General features: G+C 39.9%; 1 protein-coding gene across 1 annotated transcript; it reads right to left on the bottom strand.

Annotated features, from left to right (window-relative positions):
• Positions 1–11,692: 11,692 nt before the first annotated feature.
• LOC115143581 (TRAF family member-associated NF-kappa-B activator-like) lies at positions 11,693–18,077 on the bottom strand. The gene is given in 9 exon segments (XM_065005460.1): positions 11,693–12,168; positions 13,543–13,644; positions 13,646–13,944; positions 14,526–14,644; positions 14,730–14,803; positions 15,741–15,850; positions 16,120–16,231; positions 16,576–16,739; positions 17,922–18,077. Coding segments are annotated over 8 exon segments (1,107 nt in total). The 5' UTR covers positions 16,675–16,739; positions 17,922–18,077; the 3' UTR covers positions 11,693–11,976.
• Between the last annotated feature and the right edge of the window lie 1,081 nt (positions 18,078–19,158).

Here is a 19,158-nt window from a genome sequence, read left to right as displayed (position 1 = left end):
ACAGATCTCCCACTGTCAGAAAGAATCAGGGTGCACTTTGGGTAAAAGACAGCAGGTGGTCTGCTAAGGGGCCAGGTGGACAGTTGTGGCTTTTAAACCCTTATTAGCCATCCTCCCTCTCCCAGAGACACAGTGAGACACTCGGCCATGTCATCCCCAGAAGTGCACTCCTATAGCCATCATTATTGATGCCCTTTTATGTCCTCGAGTCAGAGATCCCTCCGATTCTTGACCACAAACCTTAAACCTGGCTGTCAGTGAGTTTGATAAAAGGGTAGATGAAATAAGGTGTCTCTTTGAATACTTTGGACTCCAAACTAAAATGAAACTCTGGTCGCCAAGCTGTAATTACAAGCTTGCACACCCTTGCGCCTGGAATCTTGAAGCTAAATAAGAGACTTGACGGTTTCAGTGGATTGTCAAAGGCAAAGATAGTATGAGATCATCCTTTTACACTTTCTTATTTATGTGGCACAAAAGACAGTGGTCAAGTGGAATTAAGTCCAGTTGTTTGTTTCTATAACCCTCTCAAATGTCTTGAGACCTTGACTGCATTACAATTACCACATTTTAGCACTTCGTCATTGTGTCAGTATGTTGTGATCAGCAGGTAAAGCTGTGCATGTGTGCAAAAATGTTAAATTCGTATTTTTCGCAGCGGAAAATTAATCGAGTATTAATAAATAAAGCTGCAGAATTTTTCCTTTCGGTTGTGGAAAATAAACAGGCTCCGAGTGTCCGGATCGCCAGATGTCCCCGTGTTTGAACTCAAGCTCTAGGACTGGAGCACAAATTAACAGCTGTGGAATTACTGACACATATGAACTCAGGAAAATCAGCAATGTTGTCAAAAAAATATATATATGTCCTTACCAAAGAGCACTATAGTAAGCTAGTACGATATTCATTTCAACGCTATAGGATTTTCTACAAGTGCTTTGCCAAGCTAAATCAGTAATGTGTATTATAAAGGATTATCGGGCTAGGGGGAGATAATGCCAGAAATCACAAAGTGTAGAAATGGGCTAATGTTCCAACTAAAATGTATTTTATCACCTGCTAGTGACCTGTTATCAACTGTTCAGTTCGTTGCTAGTCTCTTAAAAAAATGTACTGGACTGTGTGACCCTGTGAGTGCAGCTGGGGTTTGTGACCATTTTGTTATTTCTGCTGCCATGCACGGTCAGTCATCTACAAGTGAAGAACATTGGCTACTGTCCCTAGTGGCATAAAAAATTCAGGCTAACTCTACTTTTTAAGCCATTTCTGATGAAAAGCATAAGGAAATTAAACTGACTTATGCCAAATGAATATCACTGAATCGCTGAGATTGTGGGGCTGATGTTTGTAACGTTGAAATTATTTATAAAACATCAATTTCATTTTAAGAGTACCCATGCCATGAAGTGTGCAAATTTCCCTTCAGCCTCCCCAGAGAGTTTCTATGCACTGGGCCTAAATCAAATGATGGAGAAAAACCTCCAGTATCCTCAGCATTGTCCTTCTAATAGATCAAGTAGTAGAAGCGACACTGCTACAATCCCAATATCTGCAAAGAGACTGTGGATAACACATAGCTGAAATCATATTGTAATAACATTTGCTTTGTGGTCGTGAAACCAGTAGTATTTCGTGAAAAAATTATTTTTCAATTTTTCAACTGAATGTTGTGATTTTGTTTTCTCCTGAAAATGACAATCATATTTATATATTTTGTGACAAAAACAATCATATTCACAGCAAATGAGTGGATATTGCGTAACACCGAGATATATATTACGTGTACAACCAGAAAATACACAATTCTCAGGCAAAGTGCAGAAGAGATGATGTCTTTGAAAATGGGAGCAAACAGCGCGATTGTCGTCTTAATTAAAGAGGCAAGCAACAACAGCTGGCCAACACACGGCTCATTGGGAATGCAGTGTGAAAAGAGAGGCCCACAGATTATCGCTTTAGCTCATGTTGAATTCATCCCGGAGCAATACAGTCCGTGGTCCCTCTCTGTCAAAGGAATAGTGACTGATAAAAGCTGGAATCCAACTCCAAAAAGCATAACACAGCCACACAGTCACCACACAAAATGGCTGAGTGAACGCTCGAGAGTCAAGCATTGGAGACGTCGTCAATATGTTTCGCACGGCGTCACAGCAGCGCCGTATCACCCCTTTATGGCCATTAATACTTCAGGACCCCATCTCTAAGTGAAGTTAACAACGAGGTGTTCGCGGAACAACCAAACATGATATGCTTAACCCTTGGAGTAATTCCAAACTTCAGGAGGAATATCTGTGCCAGCACTTTAGGCCTACACACAATACATTTGATCATAGTAATAAAAAAGAAAGAAGCAAAGCAATAGAAGCAGACAAAACAGTGTCCTTGCCATTCAACTGTGAGAGGTAGCCCTCGGCCAATTTCTGTGTGCTGTACGGTGCACCTGACTCTTTCCTCTTCCCCATGGCAAAGTGAAATGGAATTGCCTCTCACATTCACAGACAGCTCTGTGAAGGTGACAATGGAGCTATACTCCCTGCTGTCTGCAGACAGGAAACAGGAAAGTGGCATATGGGGCCAGGAACTAAGTAGAAAGGAGAGGCAACCAGGCGAGGGAGGAAACCAAAGGGAAGGTTAATGATAATTTCTGAATTGTACAAGGGAGAAACTACGCTCTAAGTTGAGAGCAAAGAAATGTGACATGATTGGCAGACTGACGCACATCTCTTCCCTATGACAAACAGCCACAGGTGAAAAACACAGTAATATCTTCATCTTCTTCGGGTGCCGCTTTAAAAACCAAACTATGACAGTAATGTAGGCTGATGAAATGTCAAATTGTTTTGACATTGAATCAACTCGTTGTCCTGAAACTGAAGGATCAACATAGCATTGGGTTTCTCTCAAGTAAAAATCACTATGTTTAAGTTATATGTTACAATGTTACAAATGTCACATTGCCTCTCATGTGGACATGAGAGACACAAGGGCGAAGGTGAGGAATAGAAGCATACCTGGTAGATCTACTGTATGGCACCACCTGCATGCTCCGACAAGAACCTCTGCTAGCTGTTAGTATGGTCTCCAGACAGCCTGCAGTTACAACCACAATGGCTTTGATAGCCAGTCACCAGCACCATCTCAGGCCTGCAGCACAAGAAGGACTTACGAGGAGCTGTGCCAATCCGTAAATGACCGGGCACCTGCAGCAATATTTTATCAATTGAGCAGGTGGGTATGATGAAAAATGTAGAGTGGGAAAAAAAACTAACAAAGGACATTTAGAGATGTTTCTTAGAACATGCCTGGCGGAAAACATGAGAATGAGAGCTGCGAGTGGATTACAGAAGGTGTGCGTACATTAAGCGGGATGTACATTAGCAGTGGAAGAACTTGCTTTCAATTTTTCACACTGTTACCACACCATGGCTGAGACAGTTTGTAGCCTTTCAGCACCCGAGACTGGATATCCACCCTTTAAGGATCAATTAAATCAGCAGTGGCACTAAGGAATCCATCATCAAGCAATTTGCACTGTGTTGCTCTGCCGCTGAGCCTTTGTTCACATTCATTTTTTATGTTTTTTTTCTTCTCTTTCTACATCAAAGGTATTCGAAGAGGCTGTTGAAGGGAACAAAATGGACAATTATTGTAACTGAAATAGAATGAACTGATCCTCATAAGATGTGCTTTCTATCCTTCTCTAAAACATGACAATACAATGCAATAAAATACAATGCAATACAATGCAACGCAATACACAGATACAGACAAAAACACACTTATTATACCTATTCACAATTATACAAAACTATGCTGATGTATACTATTCTATAATGATGCACTGCAGTAACAGATGACAACAGATGTCTCCGTGACGTCCTGAATCTGACAGGGAGATCATTGGAACCTGACAAGATAACACTTAAACACAGAGGTGACATGACAGTGTCTTCTGAGCCAGATGGATCGATGCTTAGCTTAGCTCAGTGAGCGTCTGAGCAGTTATACGGCAGCGTTTAGCCGCTTCAATATTAAGTCCTACCTGATTTGGCAGCTCTACATTATTTGTATTTTTTTTTAGTAATAATGATGAGGTTCCTTAATCTTCAAACTATAGAATGCCTAGTAAAGGTTCCCTCTCAGAAATGCTTATGGTCTTTTCAAATGTTGACCTCTCAATTACTGCAAATGAGGTGATGTGACTTGCGTGGCAGTGTTCCTCAGTGGGGCATATGTAGGAAGACTTACACAAGTGAGTGTGAGATAGCCAGAACTATAAAAATAAAAAAACATCTGTAAAGCTGCACATTCCTGAGAAATGTAACGATGTCACTGAACAGCATTCGATGTCCCAAAGGGTGAATAATAACATCTTACTGTATTTTCTCTGGTAGCCTTGTGTCACACCTGTTTTTTATACATCTAAATCTATGTCCTTAAATCAAAAATCCAATATTTCCTTCAAATATTCAACAGTCGCTTTTTCCCATCTGAGAACTAGGGAGTGTGGTTTAATACTGCAGCTACACAGGGATCTACCAGTGCAGGTCTCTACAGACATGGCAGAGTAGCTCTGGTCTGTTGTGGCGCTATAATGTTTCTGGACAAGATCATCACACACACGGGGACATTGAGATCGTCCCATAGATCAGGGAGTAGTATCAAAACTTGAAATTGCTCCAAATCCAAGTAGTTCTATGCTACACATATTTAGATCAATCTATCGGCCATCTGTTGATCTAAAATCATGGTTCGACTGCCAGTTCTATATGGAACATGATCAGCATGCTTGTATTGTGTAAAACAGTAGCTAGCACATTTGTTTGAAGAAGGCTGGCCTATAAGACACCCACATATTGTTCGATCTTATGTAATCCTATGGGTTGTGTAAATGCAAAAACCACAGAGACGAGGGAAGAAGAAAACAAAAACATATCTCTTCTCGATGCAATGACAGAGCAGAGTCCCTAACTTACAGATCGGGGCACTGGGAGCACTTTGCAGGTTGTTGTCTCAGGTATGACGGGAGATAATTGCGCTTGCTCTCCCCAGATAGAGAAAGGTGTGAAAAAAATATGCAGCCAATTTGTCTTGCGCTGATTTAAAATAGAGGAAAATATAACCTGCATATATTCTGGATCATCTAAAACGATCAAGACATAGATTGGCTATGACTCAAATTCCAACTACTACTAAACATAAGATCAACCATGAAAGAGATTTTTTAAAAGCAAGAAATATATAAATATCCAATGATGTTCAATCTAATCACACAGACAAAGAGAGAGTGTGAACATTGGCACAAGAACCACTGATCCATGGGGAATTGGCAGGGATAACAGCAAGCAGGAGCATTACATATGGGTTGCCATTTTCACAACTTTGACAAAGAGAACGCAAAAAGTGCTATCTCTCACCATCCAACTGTTAAAACAATAAACAAGATTACCACCGTAACAAAGACTCCAGGTGAATTAACTAAGCACACTTTGTCAAAAAAACAAATACTGAAGCGAGAGATGGATGTTCCACAGGGATGCAATAATGTTCAGACCAGTCTGAGTGGCAGAGCAAAGAGACTGGGCATTAATGAAGCCATCATCCTCCCACTAATTCAATGAGGTGTCAGTAAGGGAGGTGGCCTGCCAGAATGACTCAGTTCTACCCAAGCCAGATGGTTTCTTAACACCGAATAAATAAATGGATTCATGTGTAGACCTCTATCGCAGGGTTCGTGTACTTAAAATACAGGACAACAGGATGGTCATCAGAAGGAGAAGAAAGTTCTGATCCAATAACCTGGTTAGCATGTGTTCCCAAGGAAAGGTTTCTGCTGCCATTGACGTTGATTCACGTTTCCATGGCGTTTCAAGCCGTTATGTTGACAAAGTGTTAAGACAGGCCTTTGTCAACGTAACTGTACACAGCTCACACCTAAAAGTGCTCTCCACCAAGTCCTTCTCCACTTCACATTGTTAACATCATTACATAGACCGCCCCCCCCCCACCTTTCCTTATGGTGTGAACTGGTATCAATTATTTAGCTGTCTTTTAATTATTACATATCGTTCAAATACCTGCTAATGAATTGTGAAACCAAGTGTTATGGTGTGATTGTGGCGGCTCAACTAGAATGATTCACTACATTTACAGCGGTACGCAAGCACCTTTTTCAATTACAGTCCATCTTTAGGGGTTTTCATTCATTAGGCCAGTAGCTGGTGTGAGGATGTCCACCTTACACATAGACAAAGGTGTTTCTGTTTTTTTTTTTTTTTTGCCGCCATCATTACAGGCTGAAAGCAGAGGGCCCTCTACCTGCAGAGGGACTCAGAGGAAAACAAAGGAGTGCCCACTGTGATTTTCACCAGGGGCTTGGAAATTCACACCTATACGAGTGTTGTTTGTAAGGCTGATAAACGTGTGAAACGTAAGGGGTGGAGTAGAATGGATACTTCATCCAAAAAGAAGAGCCTGGATTTTCTGACATAGAAATCAAAAGAATAGTGAGACTCAGATGGTTAATTTCTTTATCTCTATGTAAAACAAAAATAAAATAATAAATCATTACAGAGCAGCAGTGTATCTGAAACCAAAGTGGTTGTTCTAACTGGAGCTGAACATGGCCATATGGGCAAGTGCGAAAATAGAATGTCCAGGAAATGCATAAGGATTCATATGGCACATGAAAAAAGACAGCATTTCCAATATTACCAGTCTGATAGTCAATTCCTGAAGATCTCATCAACAAATGGCAGGTTCGTCATGACAGTTAATACAAAGATAGCTTGGCGGAAAGAATCTACAAAAGATTCTACAAAAGAAGGATAATTGGTGTTGGCAAATGATTATTCGTTATTACATGCCGAATTTCTAGTCCCTAAAAATAACAAGATCAAAAGGATGAAAACAAAGTGCATGTGAGTTGCTCCTCCTCCCAGCATTGGTGATGTTCAGAGGCAGCCTGTTATTGGAGGTGTTAATTGGCAAATTCAGTAAAAGTCAAGAGCATGTTCCCTGTCGTCCTCGCCCAGCAAGGCTAGGTCATTAAACCGAGAATGGATTCTTTCATGCTGCCTTAACCCTTGAAATGCAAGTTTATTCATTTTACCCCCCCCCAAGCTCCAACCCGCCCCTATGTGTTATGGTGAAAAACAATCTACATCGATGAAACCAAGGGCCATCGAAAGATGAGGAATTTCTTGTAGGCTACAGCTTTCAATCTCACAACCATAATGCAAGCCAAGAAATGGATATCTACCAACAATTCTGCAATTAGGCTCATGATAATCCTTCTAAAACACAGCCATGAGATGTTACTGTATGAGGCCCACTCAACACCATGTCAATAAGGGTCACATTTCTTGGAACTGTTAATATGTTTGAAAAATGTATCAGACAAGGACATTATCAAACTCACATTGACCACTATCTCTGCGAACAGTGTACATATCCAGCCTCCAGGTCCCCTGAAACGGGTGGCTCCTTTGGGGTTCTGGGTGCGATCTCACCACTGCCTCTTGTCATCACTTGCTGTGACTGCCAAATTTGTTCTCCAGAAATCAGGGCTCTCAAATCAGCACCCGAAACAAACACATCACGGAGAGAGGGGCCCGTTCTGAGACTTTCCAAATGCAACAATGGCTTCAACACATTTCATCTGACACGGGTAACTTAGAAACAAGGAGCAAGATGCAGCTCAGCCCAGGGCATGAAAACTGCGAGGTGATACTTTGAGTTCACTATGTCAGGAGATTTGGCAGTCCAAAGTGACATTGTGACCAGCCCGCAGATAACTGAATATGGTTCTTTCATGAGTTGTTAATTGTTTGCATGACGTTGATGTTGAGACGCCGTTCCGGCCAGGTGGTCTTATTACACTGGCTGGGCATGTGTAAACAGGCATCTAGACTGAAGGCTTTTTTAAAAAAAAATTGCAAACAGCACACAAGATTTAAAAATGAAGAAGAAGAAAATGAATAAGAGATTATACAAAGAATCAAACGGATTATTCCAAAACTAGCAGGCCAGGCCTTTGAAGATCACATTATGTGTTACCTGTAGAATATCGTAGAATAATGTTCAGCACGAAGGTTTGCTTTTTACCTTGCACTAAAAGCAGTAGGAACACATTTGCACCTGTCTGAGTCATAGCATTTCCAACCTGGTGGGTCTGTCTATGTCTGTAAATAAGAAAAAGCCAGAGAAAGAAGCCATTGTAAACAATGCAGCAGTCTACTAGTTCGACTTCCCAAATGTTGGTGGTAAGTAAAAGGGTTGTTCAAACTTCCTGTTAATTAACACTACATACAAATTCTAGAATCTGTCTTTCTTTTCTATCTAACAAACATTTTGTATTTTTTCTTCAGATGATCTGGTAAGCAGTACGGTACAGTAGTACTCTTCAGTGATTGTGATGTGTTGAATCTGTGTGTTCTCACTAGGGCCATGTTGTCTTTGCTTCAAGCTTGGTGTACATTCCACCCCAATATAGCAGGCGCGATAGCCCTTGAGTAATGTCATGACAGTGTATTGCATATAGTATACCTTACTCTAAACACGATGTGCTGTAAGTATACCTTACTCTAAACACTACGTATGTACTGTAAGTCTGCCACTAGAGCAATTCCTTTAGTAATTATGAAAATCTCAGCGATTATAGAATTGCATATGGAGTCAAGATGTATCATACAATCTAAAAGAACACACGCATTAGCAGTTCCATTTCAATAGCAGCTATTGTCAACGGAAGCGAATCATTTACAACAACAAAAATGAACCGCAGATGCTACAATGATCACTGTGATCATAGAAATCCCTCGTTCAAGTTATATTAGTTTCATAGTTGAATGATAAAAAAAAAACTTCAGATGTACAATCTGCAGATTCCTTTTCTAAGTTGGTTAGAATACAGAGATGTGGTGATACAGGCCACTTGCTGTCTAGGAGGACCTTTTGGCTTATTCATTGGCTGGCAGAACTGGTGCCAGAACAAATATGTCCTCCCCCCCCCCCCTTCTCTCCTCCAGTTGGAATTGACTGAAGTCCCCTGAAACTGGTGACTTCCTATTTATCCCTGAACTCTGTACAGCTCAGAATGGCGGTGCAGCAGCACTCCTGATTAGCATGCAGTAATGATTGTGAGCTGGGCTCCATTGTTCTAACACCTCCCCTCTCCTCCGCACCAATCTGTCACCATTCAGCGGGCTAGCGCTGCCTCAAATGCTGCTCTCCACAAATGAGATGGATAATTAGTTGCCCCTCACGAATGCTGCACTCTTCTCACCCCTGATTGCTTTCACCTTTTTGCTCCTGGCAATTTTGACACCTCGTAATCAGCCTGCTGCTTCTCCCTCTCGATCCATATCCATCTTCATCCTCCTCCTCTTCAATTTTTTTTATATATTTCCTCCTATGTTCCCTCCAAACGTACCTGCCACAGCCGTCACAGCTCACATGGAACAACAAGCTGGCCCAGGTTAGGTACACAAGCTGTTCCCCTCAAGGTGGGCATACAATGGGCTCCCAAGAGCTAAAGTCAGCGTCCTTAGCTAGCTGTCCACATTGCTTTATTAACAAGTGAGTAAACATATCAAAAAAAAAATCATAGACCTAGCTGTCAGTGCAGCTTCCCTCTTCCAAATAACAAGCAGTGACAACATAATTATGTGCAAGCATCTGTCGATGATTCCAGAGAGAGAACCATACAGTCTGCACTGTGTTCAACTCTTCACAGATTTACAAGGCAGCATCATTAGGGAGATGGGTTATTTGTATTTGCTACATTTTTTCTGAATAAATTCTCTATCTTTCACTGTCCATAATTTGATGTGAAAATTCTGCAATTTATGTTCATCCAAGTTAGGCATAGCACATTATGCTTGGCACATTGTACATGACTAAAATGTAATATTCAGCTTTGTAAATACAGCACAAGGACATGTTGTTTCAGCTATTTCACCCACTAAGATAATGTATTGTTGTTGTATTTGTGTGGTACTAATGTCTTCCTCTCCCCTTGTCCACGTGAACAGCAACCAATTATTATAATAATCTATTAGCATATGTCAAAGAGGACGAATAGGCTCTGCTCTTTCTTTTGATATCAACTCCTGCTTACTTTTGGTTGCTCCTCCATCACAGAAGATTTGAACAGAACCATTGGTGAAGTATATATATATAAATCAGGCAATAATGTCAGTGATAAAGCAAAGGCCATATTCTGTGATTATCAAATCCCAAAGACTCGACTCAATATGATTCAAAATAATGTAAAATATATTAAATAGCTATGAAGTATCCACCGGTGTCAAGTAAAGCATGTAAAATGGGATTAATAACAGACCCTGTTTGCAGTCTTCACACCAGCTCATCTAGACAGCACAAGTGTTACTAGCCCATATCCGAAGGGCTGCAAGGTCCTCACTGCACACAAATGTTTTAATACACGTATTTCCCCTACTTCACTAAGACATCATCACACAACATAGTAAAAATGACTACAATTGTTTGCAAAGCTGTGAATAAATATTGCCGAAGTCAAACGCTATTTGTACACTCTTAGAAAAAAAAGTGCTAGCTAGAACCTAAATGGGTTCTTCAGCTGTCCCCAAAGGAGAACCCTTTGAAGAACCCCTTTTGATTCCAGGTAGAACCCTTTTTGGGTTCTATGTGGGACCTTTTCCAGAGGGTTCTACCTGGAACCAAAAATGGTCCTCCTATGGGGACAGCTGAAGAACCCTTTTAGGTTTTGGGAACCCTTTTTTCTAAGCATGTAGGCAAGAGGCTAAAAGTCTCGTGAAAATCGACTGTGTTGCTAACATCTTGTGTATAGGTACACTTTTACTAGCTGATCAGATATAAGTAAAGACTATAAAATTAAAGAGTATCAAATGTAAAATGTATTCATGTCAACCAACCCATAAAAGGGGAGCAGGGGAGTGCTAAATCACGTTCATGCGTCTATTCATCTGTTAATAAAGTACCACCTATCGTCTGAAGATGAATAAGACTAATATTGTCAAGGATAAAAACATTGATCTACAAATTGCAAGATAATTTGTCATGTAATTGAAGAACTGAACCGGTACCTGATATCATGCGGAGTAACACACAGTTTAATTAACCTGTTTACCTGCACAAATCTGCTTTCAATGACCATATGGTGTTATAAATTATAACATTGTTTCAATTAAATGGAATTATTTCATATTCTGCACTAAGCATACCATGCAGCTGCTACCAATTACAAAAGCTAATTTAGCCTATTAGTATTTATGTATAGCCTACTTTTAATAAAAACGCCTGTGACCAGTATTTCACAAACCAACATGTGCACAGCATAATCATTTAGACACAAATCATCACTATAAATTGATTAGCAAAACATTATGCTGGCATATGTATCTTGGATTGAAATATTACTATATGCCATAAAATAACCACACATTTTTCTATACTTGTAATTTGCATGACTCACATTTCCAGATCCACTTGGAGAATCAAAGTGGATGCTTCTTCAAAGATCTCAGTGAATGTTCCCCTGAAAATACATACAGTATCAATTTGTTACAGCTTTGGGGGACAAATGTAGGCCTACATGTACACACTGCATGTCAATATACTTGCACCATGCATGCCATTAAAATCCTTGTGTATAATCAAAAAACATATTAAATAATGTGTGAAAAACCAAGATTAAATGTTTGCTTTATTACACTCAGACCGATACTGTACAAAATCATTTCATAAATCGACGTGCAATTTCCAAGTAATATCTTAAGACAAAAACTGTCAAATGTACCATTAACCTCTTAAAAATTAAATAAATGTTTGAGAGTGGATTCAAGTCCCAAAACGCCAGTGTCATGTGACATACAGCAGAGCGTGTGTTATTCATGGTGTGGAAACAAAGACATGAATTAACCATGAATTAACCCTAGAGGTGTTGTACTGGGCAGCCAATGTCTGCTAGTGTCAATTGCTGGTTTCACTCTCCCTCTGGCAATGAGTAAAAAGGTGGCTGTTCATGTGCTCTTCGGGAACTACCGCGTTGCAGTAGGTACATATATCAGGGCTGTTGTTGTTCATCTGTTGTTGCTGTTCCGCACTCACGGCCTGCGCTGCTGTTGCTGTAGTAGCGTCGCAAAGCTCAGGGCGCCACAGGGGCTACATGGAAGGACAAACACACCACTTTATACTCTAGAATTCATACACTTAGCATTGCTTACACTCACCCACTTACAGCACGGTAGGTCATGTGCTTGGGTCACGGTAGGTCATGTGCTTGGGTCTTTCACTGAGGAAAGATCTGTTGCTCCGGGGGAATACAAGGAAAGCATTGTCCAACTTGAACCCGCTTTCTCAACATCCATAGTTCCTGCCCACGACTTGTACTATTGTAATGCTGTATATTTGCTACAGTAGGATTGAATAGTTATTCGTTTCTGGCATTCATGGTAAGTTAGAAACTGAGAAATCCAATCAATGACATGATCTAATAGCAAAATAAAATCTACCATCAGTGTGGGTGTTCTACCACTATTTACCATACGAGAGCCACACGTCTCAACAAAGGTGTATTTCTTCGGTGTATTTTCTTTTATGTTGTTGTTATTTTTATTAATTACATTTATTGTATATTTTTTAATCTGTTACATTTTTCTTCTTTTCTCCACAATTTCGTGGTATCCAATTGGTAGTTACAGTCTTGTCTCATCATGTTATCCAGGTGTACGGAGGAAACACTGTACACTGTACACCTGGCGACCGTGTCAGCATGCACTGCGCCCGGCTCGCCACAGAAGTTGCTAGTGCGCGATGGGACAAGGACAACCCTGCCGGCCAAACCCTCCCGTAACCCGCACGACCAATTGTACGACGCCCCATGGGTCTACCGGTCGTGGCCGGCTGCGACAGAGCCTGGACTCGAACCCAGACTCCCTAGTGGCACAGCTAGCACTGCAATGCAGTGCCTTAGACCACTGTGCCCCTCAGGAGGTCATTGGGTGTATTTTCTAACCAAAAGCATGGTCTTAAATAATACTCAATAAAGGTCAGATGACCTTCCGAAAATTCTAAAGAATACTACGTGACAGGTAAGATCAATTTGTATACTGAAATAAATAAAAAAGCAATACTGCCTCTATCATTCTGCATTCACGACCTCACAGGTGTGAACAGTTGTACTGATACTGGTAATCATAAAATATACATTCCTTTGGTTCCGAGATCAACATAGACTTGTATAACCAACTACAAAGCTGAATGGCATGAAAGCATTATCATCTAAAACAATTGGTGTGTTTTATGATCATTTGTAATATCTATGTAAAAAGCATTGTTGTACACATAGGCCTATCATAGCTTATTGTGATTAACAACTTTCAGAGACTTGCCACACTTGTGTCGATGTGTGAGGTTGCCTTGTACTATTTATACACTTTCTCTCTCCCATTTGTTTGCCAGAAAAAAAAATCAGTAGTTGAGAGTTTCCTAATTTTACCTGCAAATAAAGGAATGAGCATTTCCTGTGAACCTCACCTGCTGGTGTCCACGCACACTCTTGTGTGAGAGCGACACGGAGGGGGAGGAAGGGTGAGAGACAGAGGTATGATACAGGAATGGGATGGCCAGCTCCATAGACGGTTACCTCTATGACGGCAGGGACAGTGCTGACTGTTGCCCTTGGCACGGACAGGTCAATGCGTTTTTCCAGAGCGCTGTTCAGGAACTCGTATTCACTGTCTGTGGAGGGGGGGAACTTGATGCTGAGGGTAGTGAGAGAGTCCACTTGGTTTGTGTCCTCTGGGCTGGCACCGCGGGATGCCAGGGACATGGGCGGGTGCTGGAGGTCGACCCCTGGCCTCAAGGCTGAAGGGAAGGGCCTCTCCGCCTGCTCCACGGCCACGTCTGTACACTGAATGGGCATGGAGAACTGCTGCTCTGTCGAATGTCAAACACAATGCTTTCATCATACTGTTTCTGTAACATATCGACAGTCACTTACGACAGTTAGATATGAAGTTTTCCCATTGAGTAGCGATTAGTTCAAGTAATGATGAATAATCAAGTAATAATGAGTAATATAAAGAACATTTTCACTTTTATTTTCAACAAGTATAAATACACACAGTAAGTATAATATGATTGTAGTTTTTTTCATTCCCATCATTACATAACTAACCAGCGCTACATCACAGCATGTGTCTGTGGAATAATTCAACATATTTATCTGCTCATTCTATTTCCACACAGGTGGAGGTCCATGGTTAAATAGGCCAACAAGGCATTAATGTACGGTTCTGCCTAAGGTGTTGATATCTAATTGTGTATAGGAACAAAGCTAAAGCTGACATATATAATTACTAATATCGTGTTATGACATATCCAAAGAAATTGTAGCTCAACATATTTTCTCTATTGTAATCAAATTAGAGTCCATCAGTTCAGGCCTTGGGTTCCTTTCAACAGTGCTGTAATAATAAGCAAATTCCAAATGACTATTGTGCAGACTTTAATATTACCATTTGCCATGTCATTTCCTCTGTAGATTTTTTTCAGGTGATCTTTTTGTCTCTGGGTTAATGTGCGTATCTGCTGGAATTTCCCCCGGAGAGCTTGATACACTTCAAGAACATCTTTACTGAGAGACAAAGAAATGCAAGTAAAATAACTGCTTTTCATTTTTTTTTTAAATGAAGAAAAGACGCACATACTAATGCACATACGTCTCAAAACTGCTGGCTACTGGTGCTGTGTGTGGTGAAGATGACACAATCACAGCAGTTTCCATATTTTCCTTCTGAAAAACAGACACACACGGCATTGAGGACTTACACTGCAGGAAATATCATAAATCTAAATATTAATGTCATAAAAGTCATATACTGTAACAATAATTATGACAATTATACATTCTAACCAAAAAATCATGGGTGACGCCTTGTGATCTCAGTTATTAGGGAATTACTTCTCAACAATAAAGCTGGCGGTTCTATGAAGCTGATGACTATGGGGCGGCAGGCAGCCTAGTGGTTAGAGCGTTGGACTGGTATTCGTAAAGGTTGCTAGATCGAATCCCCGAGCTGACGACATAAAAATCTGTTGTTCTGCCCTTGAACAAGGCAGTTACCTGTCCTTAGGCCATCATTGGAAATAAGAATTTGTTCTTAACTGACTTTCCTATTTAAATAAAGGTCAAATGAAAAAGAAATGGCCTCAGACCCTGAGGGTTGGTGATGCTATCCTCTAGTGCCACCTGTTGATAAAATATAGCATGTGCGTGTTCATGCTTTTAAAATTATCCCCAATGAGGAGTTTTGATAATATTACAATATTACGAATTCATATTTTTTTGAAAACATTGATGTTATACAGCAATAAATGTATTACAGAAATGCAACCAGATGAATGATGGCCTATGTCACAGGAAGTGGATCTATTGTATTGTACATTGAGCTCTGATACAGCTATCAGGGTTTGAAGATACAGAACAGTATCTACAAGCAAATGTATGATTTATGAACAATAACGTCTGTGTGTGTGCGTGTGTATGTGTGAGAGAAGATATTGAGATTTTTTTGAGAGATTTGAGAGAAAAATGTTACGAGGCAGCCAATGGGGATGTCATGTTTGCACCCAAAACACGTCCTTGCATCTACATCCTATTTGTAAACATAAATAAACAAGATCTAACTCTAATCTTGTGTGGATTGTTTGATTGTGTTAAACATATCTACCAAGTAATGAATCTTCCTCAAGGAGCTTCCTGGGTTGTCAAAGAGATGTTTGGAAGGAGACAAGGTTTCTTCTTCCTGTTTTCTAGGTGCAGCCTCACCTATGACCTCTCCTAAGAATCAAATAAGAGAGGAAATATAACATAACCTAACTACTTAGTCAACACAGAAAATCTCATTTGCAATGTCCTGAAACAACAATAATATTTATTACAGCACAATTTATCTCCCGGGGAATAGACAATGCAACGGTATGCCTGGATGTTCCCAATGTAGGCATCTTGTTTCTTTCACTGGAGATGAACTGTGAGGTATAGAATATGTCAGAAAATGTCATCATGCAAACAATTCTATTAAGAAAACAACTATGCTTGTCACTTACCTGTGGGTTGCTTAGTTGCTGAAATCAACTGAGCTTTGAGTTTCAAAATCAACTGCTGCTGGTCTTCTATCTGTTTCTGAAGTTCCTGAGTGTGCCGTTCATAATTTACCTTCTGCAAATGTAAAACTTCCGTTACATATGAATCGTGAACGGCATCACTTACTGGTAGCTAGCCTTTTTGTATCCTTTATAGTTCGTTACTATGTAATGATCATGTATTGCATTATATCGAAGCACTGTATGGAAAGCTATACCACATCTCACTGGACGGAGTTCCAGTCTCATAAGTGAATTAGAAGAGTTGGGGCCGGATTCCCAGACCCAGATTAAGTCTAGTCCTGGAATAAAATGTACATTCAGTGGAGACTATCCATTAAAATACATTTAGAGTCCAGGACTAGGCTTTCCGGGAAACTGACCGTTTGTTTTTTTATCACTGTGCATAAGGTATAATACCATCTGCTGTAGTTCCTTTTTGGCGCTGTCTCTCTCGATAGAGGCCTGGCGGTAAGCTTCATAGGCCTTGTTGAGCTGATCTCCAATATTCCTCTCCATGCTGTGTGCTCCACAATCATCACTGACACAGCAGTCATGGGGCCTGGCGCAACATATCACACAACCTAAGTTTAGGGGCACAATACAGCATTAAAGCACACCATCACATCATTTGCTGTAAGAAGGTCCTATGAATCACATAACTTGGACAAACACCTGAATAAAACGGAAAAAGCCAAGTCATCCTCTCTCACCATGACACTGGGGCCAGTGCGTACTTCTCTTTATCACCTGTCCTTGCTCATTTTAGAAACTCAAAAGATCAACATTTCTGGTTGATTATACAAGTGTCCTCAGTAAAAACAGCTTCTTAATGAAAACAAACAAACATCCAAAATATGTACAGAAAATAAACTGTTGGGAATAAAAAACATAAACTGATTAAATCAATTGACACTGATGCGAAATTTAATATTAGTCTTCTTTTTTTTTAAACAAGTACAGTGCTATGTACCAATACATGAATTTACATTATTGAATGCCATGGTTTGTTACTAGTCAATTAATCTTTGGTCATACGTGAGAAATGCCTGCAATCACTGTAATAAACAAATGTGTGGAAAATATGAGATATTCACTGTGCACTGAGAAGATGTTAATAGATTTAATTAATTACAATGGCATATATTTTGGGTAAACACACCTCAATGTGGTTACGCATTATTAATGATAGCTAATGAACAAAAACAAATAGCCTATCTCTTCTTTCAAAAACGTTGCATTATGCCACGATCAATACATTAAGCTACTAAGATGATAAAGTCAACAGCCAATGACCTAAAATGGGAAGCTATGACAGATCTAATACTTTTAAAAGCCGTTGTTTTTCTGGGTGTCCTGAATATATTATTTTCAGATTTATGATAGTGAACTGAGCATGGTACTACTCTGATATGATTGGTTACATCATTTGAACACACAGCTAATCCAATTCTCTATCTAGTCATTTATTTTAATAAACACCCGTTTAAGACAGCACAATAGTAGTCACGGTATGTAACTGATTGCATACCAAAGTGCATGATACTACGAAGACATATATATACTAGCCTGAAGCAACCTAATAGTCATACATTGTAGCACGAACTGGCTACATCATATAACGTCGACCTTCATTGGCGAGTGTACAAAATCGGTCCGGTACAGTATCGAGCAGTGTCAATAGTTGAGTACGTTTAATACCTAACCAGACACTCGTTGAGCTCGCATCGACTTTCGTATCTGACTGTATAACTGCTGTATCTTACCTTCATTCGAATATGTCCAAATTATTGTTTTGATACTTCGACAAGTTCTTATTCTTCAGGTGGCCTACATTTACTACGTGCGGGAGTGGTGTATTTCGTACAAATGTTCATTGTACATGCATTATAACGCTTGGGGAACTTCCCTCGGGGAATCCCCGAGCCTAGTAGACTTCCGCCTTGCTTGACTGACCAATCATCTTTGAGGTAGTGAGTTCTTGCTGGGTGCTTAGCAAGTTGAGGGTTCTTCTTGCTGCCTACACGTCTGCAACGTTGTGCATGTAAAAAGTAGTCAGATAAAACAAAGTGTCAGAAATGTATGTGTTGATTTTTTTTGTCATCTTCTCTGATTTCTCTGTTTTCTCACACTGTTGAACTTAGCTAAATTCAGCAGAAACCAACATTTCAGCCTCATTAGTGTAAAAGGTGTTTTGCTTAAATTGTGACCACTTCGTATCTGATAGATAACATGTATAGTAAAATATTAAAATAGACATGTTGCTCTTTGCAAAAAAGAAGTATCACTAGCTGAGATATTCATATGACCATATCACTAAGCACTATTGATTTAGTAAACTTTATAGTGTTATTTTGAATGATTCAGACAGAAAGGTGGGGGCATGTCACTGTGTACTGCAGCCTACAGCAAATAATCTGCTTTCATTGCATAAACATAGTACAAAAATATATCAGCATCCAGCTGTAGGCCTTTTTTCCCCCCACAATATGCAATTACACATTTATTAACATGTATTAATGCAATCATAACTAATGAGTATTTTGCTGTTTCACACATTCATTGAATAAGTGAATTTGTGCATAACTGCAAAAGGAAAATGGGACAGTGCCAAGTCCAATAGTGACCAACAGAGGGCAGCTAGTTGCCTTCAAATACATTCTGTATTGAAGAATAATATATCTCACCATGGTCATCTTTATTAAGAGATTTCCTTAAGGCACTGTCAAAACAGTTTTAAAAAATGTCCCTCTGTGAGACAGTCCAGTGGCCAAGATAGATCGCAGGAAGGCACTGAACAACAGTCTTTCAGGTGAAGTCGTGTTTTTTATATACAGCAATGTGTAGAGGTAGGCAGTCGACTTGATATGAATGGATCCAGAAAAATAATAAAAGCTCAAATACAAACTGTCTAACAAACACTATTCACAGTTATAACTACAGCTATTTACTATAGGCTAATGACTCACATTACAGCCATCTCGTAGGCTAGTGACGGACAGG

The sequence above is a fragment of the Oncorhynchus nerka genome, linkage group LG1 (genome assembly GCF_034236695.1).
Source record: "Oncorhynchus nerka isolate Pitt River linkage group LG1, Oner_Uvic_2.0, whole genome shotgun sequence".
Lineage (NCBI taxonomy): Eukaryota > Metazoa > Chordata > Actinopteri > Salmoniformes > Salmonidae > Oncorhynchus > Oncorhynchus nerka.
The sequence above is the reverse complement of the archived record's forward strand: the minus strand, read 5'-3'. Positions and strand labels throughout refer to the sequence as shown.